Genomic DNA, 11776 nt, shown 5'->3' on the forward strand with positions numbered 1-11776 from the left:
TGAAAGACCAGCCCTGGTAGACTTTTTAGTCGAGTCTAAAACAGAAGCTGCTGTTAAAAAAGGAATAATTAGTAGGGTGTATAAAATATTGTGTGATAACTATAAGAATCAGTAAGAAGAGGTCAAAAAATAATGTAAATCCTATTTAGAAAGCAACAATGGGAGGACATTTGTATGACTTCTAAGATGCAACAAAGTTCAGAAGGTTTAGAATTTTTGTTTCTGTTGTCATAGGTATTTTTATACTCCAAGCAGTCTTCAGAGAATTTTTTCCTTGGTAGATAGCAAATGCTGGAGGGGTAATCGAAAAGAGAGAGGTAACTACTAACATCTTTCTTTTTAGGAGTGCAATGAGTTGGCAGATTTAAAAAAAAATCCCTTCAGAGTACTCTGTCAGAAATGTCAGGGTAGTAAATGCTGCATACCTCTCAACTGTCCAGATTTTTGCCTCATATTTTTGGCCTATTCCTCATAAAATGTGTGTTTTTCTGGCAAATCACTGAGGACTGAAATAACTAAATAATGTCATACATTTGCATTTCAGAATTAATTTCTTTCAGAAAATGCATGCTAAGACAAATACTGTTATTCTATCAACGTCCTAGGTCTATAAGAGCAATATTTAAAATCCGGTGGTGCAGTGGTAGCATTGTCGCCTCACAGCAAGAGGTTCTCCCGTTCGCTTCTCGGCTGGAGCGCCTTCTGTGTGGAGTCTGCATATCCTCCCCGCGGTCGAGTAACATTTGAAAGACATGCGTGAATGGGCATGCCTTTGTTGAAGGTTGGACGTTGAGCTGGCACCTCAGCATCGTAAAAATCTACTGCCAATCATTAGCAGACTGAAGTTCCGCTGTGGCGACCCCTAACTGAGAAAAGCCAAAAGAAAAACAACAACCTATTTTGGGGCATTTGTCTCAGCATCATTTTAGGCTTTGTCCAGATTTCTTGTAGTAAGAGGTTGAGAGGTATAGTAAATGGCTGTAATTAAGAACATTTTTCTTTTGAGCTGGAGCACATGATCTGAATTGCCTATGGATAGTAAAGCCTTATTAGGTTTAATGGGTTTGGTTGCCAAAAACTGATTACTAGAAAATAGGAATTAAAAGCTAAACCCACTGTAACTGAAATACTGAATATTTTAAGGGGGATAAAAAGAAATAGAGGTCGGATCTTTAGAAAAGGGAAGAAGCAAATTACATATAAATAAACGGAGTTTGTGGGAACAGTACATTCAGAATAATGTTCAGGAGGAGAAGTGGGGTTTAATAGAAAGTAGGAATTGAGCAATTTATATGTATAGTAGGTTCATAGATATATACTAAGCTATTTATCACCAGGGCCTTTATAAGTCTACTTTATACATAAACCTTACACCAGATTAAGTCACTTACACTGAGGGCAAGACTTCTGGAATCAGAGGAGGCTTACATCAGAATAAGTCACTTATACACTGGGAGAGAGTCTTATGGAACCTGGCCCAGTGATTCCTGACCCAGGCAAGTTTTTTAACAAAAAAAAATCCAGCAATTTTACAGAATTTTGACAGCCAGTATAATGTGTAAAACATAGCTTCAAAGAATATGATATTTTACAACAGATAGTAGAATGTACTGACGTTACATTTGCAGTTCATAATGCTTGTACAGATACTAAAACAATGAAAGTAGAATCCTGACTCCTCAGGACATTACCATGGTGTACAGTACCTCTTATCTCTTTCTCCTGCTATACTGTTGTAGCCCACACAAATGTACTCAACATTTGGCACTGACAAAAGCTTGCTTTCCAAGGTTGACCAATACAAGATTACAAAACTCCAGTCAACACATAACTGAGGGGCACACGTGCATGTAATTAGAATCCAGCTTGACAAAGTCACAGTCACAGCGGGAGAATAGTTAAAATGTTTGGTTCAGCAGTGCCAGCCTGCTTGAATAGCCAGACACCTATGTTAGTTGACAGATCATTCTGTCACTACATTAATGCCAAACCAACAGCAATCCAGAGTGTAACATCCATAATTGTGGACAGAATCAGTTGCATACTCTAAATATTCACAAACAAATTGTGTTCTATTTAGCATCACTTCAACTGCAAAATAATTTGTTTTTGGTGAGAGGAAGGGACAGCCTATCTGTCTCAGAAGAGATCCTTCTAAATAACTGGAGAAATGCATAACATTCTAAATATATATAAAGGGGGTACCAGATATGACTGAATTGGCTATTAGTCAATATCTTTCTTTAGCTAAGAAGGTGGTTGACAGGTGTGTGAGATCACACAGTTCTATGGTTTGGGGAATATGCTCTTTCCCAGGTAGTGTATGGTCTCGTCGTTAGTATATATAATTAGCAGAGGGCGTGAGGTGTGCAGGGGCTCTGATTTTTTGCCTTTATTTTTGCCTTTTACTTTTGCATGCATCACGGTTATTGCTGATGCATGTGTAGTAAGGTGTCGACATTTATATTGCTGATGTTTTGTTGTCAATGATGTCAATATTTGGGTCTGTTGATCATATTTAGTAAACATTTTACTTCATTTAGTAGAATAGTAAATATATATATATATATATATATATATATATATATATATATATATATATATATATATATAGTTATGTGTGTGTGTGTGTGTGTGTGTGTGTGTGTGTGTACACACACACACACACTCATACCTCTCAAACTATCAAAGCAAGAAATCTGGACAAAGCCATAAATAAAAGTGGGACAAAGACCCAAAAACAGTAACTATTTTTAAATATTGCTCTTACAAAGCAATCTGTTTTTCAGTTAAGGCTTGTTAAAAAACCTGCATAGCCAGTGATAAGTGGGGGTAGTTCACTTCATTGTTATTCAGTTTCTGCCTTATATAAGTGGTACAGTTTGAATTATTTTCTGCTTAAACTGTGAGCTTTGGCCAGCTAAGACCTGCATGCAATCAACTGAATGTATAAGTGAAGTTAAGTAAATCTTTATCTGCACTTTTTTCAAATGATACATGATTTAAATTAATTTGTTTGTGTTGCATTGAGCAATATCTAGCTGGAAGTTGTGACTCTGTTTTTTCAGTTAAGGCTTGTTAAAAAACCTGCATACCCAGTGATAAGTGGGGGTAGTTCACTTCATTGTTATTCAGTTTCTGCCATATATATGTGGTACAGTTTGAATTATTTTCTGCTTAAACTGTGAGCTTTGGCCAGCTAAGACCTGTATGCAATCAACTGAACATATAAGTGAAGTTAATTAATTCTTTATCTGCACTTTTTTCAAATAATACACAATTTAAATTAATTTGTGTTGCATTGAGCAATATCTAGCTGGAAGTTGTGACTCTGTTTTTTCAGTAGGTCCTCACCCACCCTGTTTTTGTTTTGATGTTAATCTTGGTTGCTTTGAAACTGCATGCCCCTCTTGTAAATTTGCACTTGGATACTCCTCCTGAGCCCATCTCATTTGCTCACTCAAAAAAAAAATGTTCTTCTTTTATCTGCTTTTACTGTATTTGTGCTTCTTCCTACTTTATTTTGCTTTTGCGTCATCTTAAAAGTACTCAAGTGTATTTATTACTGCTTGGTGTAACTCATTCTAAGCCTTTTAGTTTAAGCACTTGTGCATGCCGACATATTATGAAGACCAAAGAATTTACCAGTTGCAATACTCCAAAGGTATACCAGATAAAAATTTTTGCTAATTGCAGTACTGACTGGTTGATTTATTTGGCAACGTGTACGTGTTCATCCTTTTATGTGGGCCACACTTCCAGACCATTTAGACATCATATAAGTGAACATCTTAGTGCTATCAGAACCCATAAAATCACAAATGCTTTGTACAAACATACCATGATTCACAAAAGTGCACAATTCAAATTCACCATCATTGATAAGATTGATATGCATAGAAATATAAAAGCAGGCTGGCATGACAGATTAAATAATATCGAATCCTCATGGATTACCAGGTTAGGAGCTGTATTCAAACCTGGGTTAAATGAAATATGTTAGTCATTTGTAGCCAGCTTTTGAGCATGTCTCAATGGCTCTTTGGGATTTCTCTGTTAAGGATTTATTTTGTTATTATCAATATTTTCATTTCTTATTTTAATTTCTTAATTTTATTTAATATTTGTTTCACATGGATCTTGAAGTTTTTGATATGCTTGAGAATAAAAATATATATATATATATATATATTCACTTTTTGTATATGCATACACCTTTAAATTTTTGATATATAAGGAGATACCAGGATGTGCTTTCTATACCTTTATTTTGCACTGAGGAAGGCTGAATATATAGCCGAAACCGGTTTGCAGATTTATGTATGCCACAATAAAATTGTTTTAAGCACTTTTTCTCCGTTGTGCTGGATCGTTTTTGTGAGATTTCTACAGTTTTTTCTGATCCGTGCACTTGAGTCCACCTTGTGTGCCATTTGGTTCTTAACATACTGGACCTGGTCATCAACAACATGGGGAACCTATGTTCCACACCTGAGGTAAACTCATCATTGGTAAGATCAGATCACAAACTAATCACACTGGACATCCACATTCCGACCCCCCCCCCCCCCAGTCAAGGAAATCAAGGTAAAAAACTTCTCTAAAGCCAACTTCACACTCCTCAAGACCAAGGTGGGAAGTTTCAAAGCTCCCAATCAAATGAAAAATGATGACCCATCGGCAGAATCCTTTACAAGTGCATTCTATGAACACCTTCAAGAATGCATGGACCGAGCCATCACAAGTAAAACCAAGACCAACTCCTCAAAAAAGAGGAAGCCAGTCTGGTGGACCCCAGCCATAAATAAACTTTACAACAGAAGGAGGAAACTCCTGCAAGGTAGAACAAAATCCCAAAACAAAAAGGCATCTCTGATTAACATCAGTAAAAAACTGCGCTCCCTCATTAAATCATCCAAGGTCAATTTCGAAAGAAAAATAGCCAATGACTCTAAGGATAACCACAAGGTCTTCTTTAACTATGTCAAGAGTCTAGGGGCAAACTCTCAGATATGCTCCGAGCTAGTGCATAATGGCCATAAATACACTGAACCAACCGACATTGCCAACATCCTGGCTGACAAGTTCAGTGCAAACTTCACCCCGCCCCCTCCACCAAAGGGGCTAGCACCCATCCCAGAAGAATGTGGTGCTCCAGATATCTCAGACAAACAGGTAAAGACAGCCCTTGCAAATGCCAAAAACACAGCATCAATGGGACCAGATGCTATCCCAGGTTGTGTCTTACACGAGCTTCAAAATGAACTAACCCCCCATCTCAAATCACTATTCAAACTCAGCCTCTCTACAGGCTATGTACCCAAAGAATGGCATACAGCAACAGTCGTACCACTCCACAAAGGTGGTGCTACAACTGACCCTGAGAACTGTCACCCTATAAGCTTGACTAGCTTGGTCTGCAAAGCCATGGAACGCATTATCATGGAGCTCATTAACAGGGACATTGGGAACCTCCAGACACTGGACCCTACCCAGTTCGGCTTTGTTAAAGGCAGATCTTGCCTCCTGAACTTGGTCGACTTCTTTAAAACAGTCACCAAGGCCATAGATGAAGGGAAGGTGGTCCACACAGCATATCTGGACCTCACTAAGGCGTTTGACACCATCCCACACTCAAGAATCATAGACAAACTCACCAGCTTAAATATCAACCCCCATGTCACGAGATGGGTTGCCAACTGGCTCTCAGACAGAGCCCACATGGTAAGAGTGGCAAGTGCAATGTCTGACTCTAAACCAGTCACAAGCAGAGTCCCACAGGGCTCAGTCCTGGGAACCCTCCTGTTCGGTATATATTTCTCCAAAGTACAGGCAAAGGCGGAAGGACTGTGGCTAACCAAGTTCGCAAATGACTGTAAATTGGGTGCAATAATTGACTCTCCAGCTGACACAGACATCCTGCAAAAGGGTCTCGCAGAGACAAACACCTGGTGTCAAAGTCACGGCCTCAAGCTAAATGCCACAAAATGCATAGTAATCCCATTTGGGAAAAACAAAGTACCTACAAACCACCACATAGATGGGAATCCACTAAGTACAGAAGAAGTAATTAGGGACCTGGGTATCCAAGTAGATAGCATGCTCTCCTTTGATAACCACATAGCCAAAATGGTCAGAAAATCCTTCTATGTGGCACACCTGATCACAAAGGGTTTCTCATCCAGATCCAAGGATGTGATTGTGCCCCTTTACTCCTCACTCATTAGGCCCATAATAGAGTACAATGCCCCATTTGGGATGTACCTCACTAGACATCTGCAACAACTAGAAAGACCACAGAAGTACCTCACTAAGAGGATTAAGGGCCTTAAACAATTACCCTATGAAGCACAACTAAAAAAGCTCCAGCTCTTCTCAGTCGCTTACCGTCTGCTCAGAGGTGACCTGTGCCTGACCTATAGGGCCATGTCAAACCCTGAACTAATGGACATGCTTCACCTCAAAAAAACGAGATCCCTCAGAACCACTCGTTCTAGCGACTTGAACCTATGTACAACAATAAACAGGACATGCTGGAGGGATAGATTCCGTCCCAGCAACTCCCCTCACTCTGGAATAGAATCCCAATCCATATTCAACAGAGCTCCTCTCTGACCCTCTTCAAGAGAAATCTTGATGAGTGGATGGGTAATTGTAAGTTCTACCCTGGGATCACTTCAGGAGCCCTGTTGACAGAGGCCCAGGTTACTAATCTAATGGGGAGGTGAAAGCCATCAAACTGTGGCTAGGCTTATAAATGCCCATAGGCAGATAGCCTAGTACTTACCTATGAACCTATGAAGAAACTTAGAAAGTTGACAGAATAACAGGTTTTGAATTAGCATGCAATTCGTGGAGGATACGAAGTCTAAAACTCAACTGTCATTATTTTCTAACTTCAAGTCTTTAGTTATGTACCATTAATTTGCCAGGAAACCACATTTTTATGAAAAATGGACCAAAAATATGAGTTCCAAAATGTGGACATTCTGCGAAAATCTGTACAGTTGAGAGGAATGAACACACACACACACACACACACACACACACACACACACACACACACACACACACCACACAGATACATATAGGTCTACTTCTAAATTTTGAAGTTTCAAAACTTTGAATTTCTTATGGCCGAGACCATAAGATCAAAGTTTTGAAACTTCAAAATGTAAATAAAAAAAAAAAAATAAAAACAAAAAAATCCTTTTTTTTTTTTTTTTTTTTTTATGTTTTTGCTGGGGGCAAGCCCCCTGCAGCCCCACACCCCCTCTTAATTAAATATACCCACTCCAAGATCGTACTACAGCAAGGAAACTGGTAAATATACTTTCCTTGCTGTACAGTGATTTCCATTTAAACAGTTCAAAGTTTCAAAACTTCGATCTTATGGCCTCAACCGTAAGAAATTTGAAGTTTTTAAACTTCGAAATGTGGAAGAAGACCCATATATATATATATATATATATATATATATATATATATATATTTTTTTTTTTTTTTTTTTTTTTTTTTTTAAATCTATGCAGACACACACACACACACACACACATATATATATATATATATATATATATATATATATATATATATATATATATATATATATATGGCAAACCCTTAGAGGGTACTTAAAGGGCTCAATGTCCAAGTGCTAACACAACTTCCAGTCTTAGGCTTTCCTTAAAAGCTTATTTGCATAAGGGATATTTGTGAAGCAGAAGTCTGAAAGACTATATTTCAGAATTAAGTTAAACATTACATATTAGTAAGTTTGCAAACAGAGTCTGCTAGGGTTGTACTGTACAAGCTAATATGAATTATACCCAGAACACGTAGATTGTAACTGTACCTACTGGCAAGTCTCTTTACAACAAGATAGTACGACTGTTTGAGGAACTCACATTAAAAACAGATCTTCAAAGAAAGACTGAACAGTATTGCCATATACTGACCCCTCCACCAGCCATCCTGTGTGCTGAATCCAGCTATTCTACAACATTTATATAATTAGCTTGTAGTATTGACTAGTAATTGATTCTACCACAATTTGTGTGTCCTTTTTGTATCCACATTGCTGTAGTCCATTGGTGAGTAAAAGCTACCCCCTTGTAGCAAGTTCACTCAGAATAAATGAGTTGGTGTAGGTCTGTGTTAACTTGTTTGGTACCTGGTTTCAGACAGATATTAGTTGGAATAATCCATGAGTCCAACAAATGCCTTGCACAGTGAAGTTTGGGTAGTGATTTGAAAGTTCAGACATGCAAAGGGCCACAGAACCATAGAATGAAATGGAATAAAAAGTACAATCAGCACTTAGTTACTCATTTTTTTCACTTTCTGTCTTTCAGAGATCTGTCATTATGGTAAGTTCCTACAGAAACTGTAGCTTTCTAAGCAAAGTTATATGTGCTTTCTTGCTCATTTTTGCAGCATTTTCTCAACGATCTCCATTTCTCTATTATCCGTCTTATTATCTCCTGTGGGTTAGGGACATTGCCTCGCTTCCACAGCAACAGGTGGGCTACAGAGTTACTGTACAGTGAAATATGGATATAAAACACTTTATCCCAAGGAGTATCATTCTTATGAGAAGTCAGACTTTTAAAGGGGCTGAGAACAGGACATGCAGCACAGTGAGAATCTCCATTCATTCACCAAACACACTTTCTACACCCATAAGAAAGCATGTTCTGTTGATGGCCTTACCACTAGGCTTTGTTATGGTTCATTTACAGATGTAAACCTTTCTACTCTTCCTTAGAACAAAGGACAAGAGACAATGATAGACATAGTCCTTACCACCATGACTTGTCCTTAAATGGTTTGAGACAATTTCTAAACCTGGATGTCAAGAACTGCTGCTATCTGTATACAGGTTGTTCTCTAAGCAAACTATTTTTTCCACCAGGCTTTTTTGGCAATGAGCTGACATATTCCTGTGATATGTTAACGATAGATTGCTGTATTTGTTCACTGTGCACTGAACAGCTACGATGTAATACATTCAGATCAGTGCACAGCAAATTAGAATATTTTACTGCTTACTTGCTTCATATGTAAAAATGTTGTTCTGTCTCTTATACATCAATTTTCTTCCACTTTCCAATTTTTTTTTCCAGTGCTGTTGTTCTTGATGGGAAGATTTATGCAACAGGAGGCATCGTAAGCAGTGAAGGCCCTGCACTGGGAAGTATGGAGTCCTTTGATTCTGTAACAAACACCTGGACAACTGTATCCAGCATGCCTTGTCCTGTGTTCCGGCATGGTTGTGTAGTCATCAAAAAGTACATTCAGAGTGGCTGACATCACTGGACTGCTCATTGGAACTGAACTGATGATGTGTGTTAGAGGAGTGTTTTAAAAGAAAACACTGCTCTGAAGCATTTTGTATACTGTCTACATTGAATGTAGAAAACAAGTCATACTCACCTTTTGGTGAAATAGGGACTAGTGTCCCTCAGCTGTGTAATATAATGTAACTTATTTAGAACACAAATGTGTCACTAGATGTAGTGGCACCTGTTAACCAATTAGTCTAATCAGGTGTAAAAGGCATTTTGAACTTTTTTTCTAACTTTGCTTCTAAAATCAAAGGTTAATACAGATAAAGTTATTTCAGATATTTCTAGTACGAAATAATATTAAGTGGTGATGGACATATTCTGATTGTTATCAGAGTTGCCTTACTTTGATCCAAGATTCTGTTAAGAGAAATGTATATATATATTTTCTAATAATGAAAGCTAGTATTAAAAAAAAAGACTGTTTAGTAAGTATCCAGCTATGAATGTCAGTCTTCCAAAGGATCAAATGAATGATCTTCATTATATCAAAGACAGTTAGCTGTGTGGCCACCAGTGTGCTGGCCTGGTATTCAAACTCCACAAGACAAAAAGAATAAGAACCTTTTGGCTCCTGAGTAAATGCAATTTTCACTGGGATGCAGTAGTCGGTTCTTTCTGTCAGCTCAAGAATCTGATCTGATATGATTTATTATGCCAGTACATGCTGGGCATCCTATATTTTGTACTTTCTGTACAGTTGTTAAAAATGCTGCCTTTGTGTATTCTGGAAGTCAGTCTGCCTCAGATGTCCTGTACTTAGCTCCTTGATCAGGGGGTGTTAATATTCCTTAGACTTATTTTTTTCTTTGTGCTTCTTTGGCTGTACCTGCTGACAATTAAACCTCTGTTTATCAACCATTCATATTCATTCCCCAGCCTGGGTATTGAGGATGAGACTTGGCTAGGAAAGACCATTTTACAGGCAGCTGCAGTGCTGGTCTGTGTCCTCACTGGCATCCAGCGATGATGGAATATAATTATTTAGGCATTTCACACCCCCTAGGCAGAGGACATATGATCCACATCACCATAGTAACCATAATGTTCCTCTTGATGTGAGTTCACACTGTGGTTTACTCACGAGAGCTACCACTGACACAGCTTAGTAGATGAATACCTGCCACCAAGGGACATATCTTGAGTGCTCCCCATCCTCCAACAGATTGTGGCATTGGCTGGCCCCAGATCTCTCTTCTCCTATCCTCTAAGCATGGGCACACCCAACCTCCCTGGCTTGCTCTATCAAGAAGATGAGCTGCTAATAAATCTCAGGTTGCCTGGGTTGTAGTTAGGCCTTTATCTCTCCATGTCACTGGAGGGGGAATAGTTCTTATATATAAAAGACATATGAAAAGATGACTAGTCTTGGACAAATGGCAGACTGACACAGTACCCATAACAACCTGCTACTTCTCTACCATTTTAATTTTGGTATACGTTCAGTACTGTGTAATGTTTGAATCTGAGCTCATTCTTAGATACCTAAATCTGTACTCTTCCCTAAGTCATGGCATTTAGCTTTTGGGGATAAGGAGAAGGGGTTAAATGCATTTTTATCAGCTAAAACATTAAGTGCTTTTTATCTGCATACCATGGTACACAAATACCACTTTAACAAAATAATCAGTTTTTACAACAAAACATTATCAATAACAATAGTGAGACTGCCTCATATTCACAAACAAAAAAGCGATTATGTGGTTGAACCTATGAAAATATGGATAATACAAAAAATGAAAAAAAGGTTTTTAGAGATGTTAAATGTGTTTTCTGATTCCTTTGCTTACTATTCCAGTTCAGTGGAGTGTATTAATTTAAGATAGACATGTATTAAACAAAATGTATGTATCTGAAGAGCAGACTGTTCAAAAGCAGAATAGAATTTGTAGGGATATATTTTTAGAGATCTAGGTTTGTGTTGTGTACATACTTCCTTAAATATACTATATTGATAAAAATACAAATAGATTGTTCTGTCTTTCATTTTACTCCTATTGAAGTCCAGTCCTGAGTTGAAGATAAGTTTCTTGTCTAAATACTGTTGCCCTTTACCATGCTATGAGACAAGTCTAACATCTGAGTCCCCAATGGCCAACATGAAGAGCTTCCGTTTGTGCAGCTGGCAGCCTCAGTGCTGAAGGACCACCCAGGAAAGAAATGAAAGGAATCAAGTGACTAGCAACCAGCATCTACTTTTTTGTCTGGGAAGAGGTTTTTATTTATTCATTTATTTTTTTTACTGTTTATACAGTTCCATTCTAGAAACCAAGTAAAGATGTTTATTGCAAGAAGACAACAATGCAACATACTCAAGAGAACCCTCTTAAAATGTCTACAGCAGGAAATGCACATAGATACCTACATATGCATCTCCAGTTTATGTCAGTTCACAGTGGTGCCAAGGACTTTATCCTAGGGTGAGACTG

At 38.0% G+C, this 11776-nt stretch overlaps 1 protein-coding gene across 4 annotated transcripts in view; it reads left to right on the forward strand.

The window, feature by feature from the left end:
- KLHL29 (kelch like family member 29) overlaps positions 1-11314 on the forward strand; it is a 2735259-nt gene extending 2723945 nt beyond the window's left edge. For all 4 annotated transcript variants that reach the window (XM_044062747.1, XM_044062745.1, XM_044062748.1 and 1 more), the window contains one exon: positions 9126-11314. In XM_044062747.1, the coding sequence (XP_043918682.1) occupies positions 9126-9309 (184 nt within the window). In that variant the 3' untranslated portion in view covers positions 9310-11314. The remainder of the gene's footprint in view (positions 1-9125) is intronic.
- Positions 11315-11776: the final 462 nt, after the last annotated feature.

The sequence above is a fragment of the Protopterus annectens genome, chromosome 2.part1, assembly GCF_019279795.1.
Source record: "Protopterus annectens isolate FY-2018-M chromosome 2.part1, PAN1.0, whole genome shotgun sequence".
Lineage (NCBI taxonomy): Eukaryota > Metazoa > Chordata > Ceratodontiformes > Protopteridae > Protopterus > Protopterus annectens.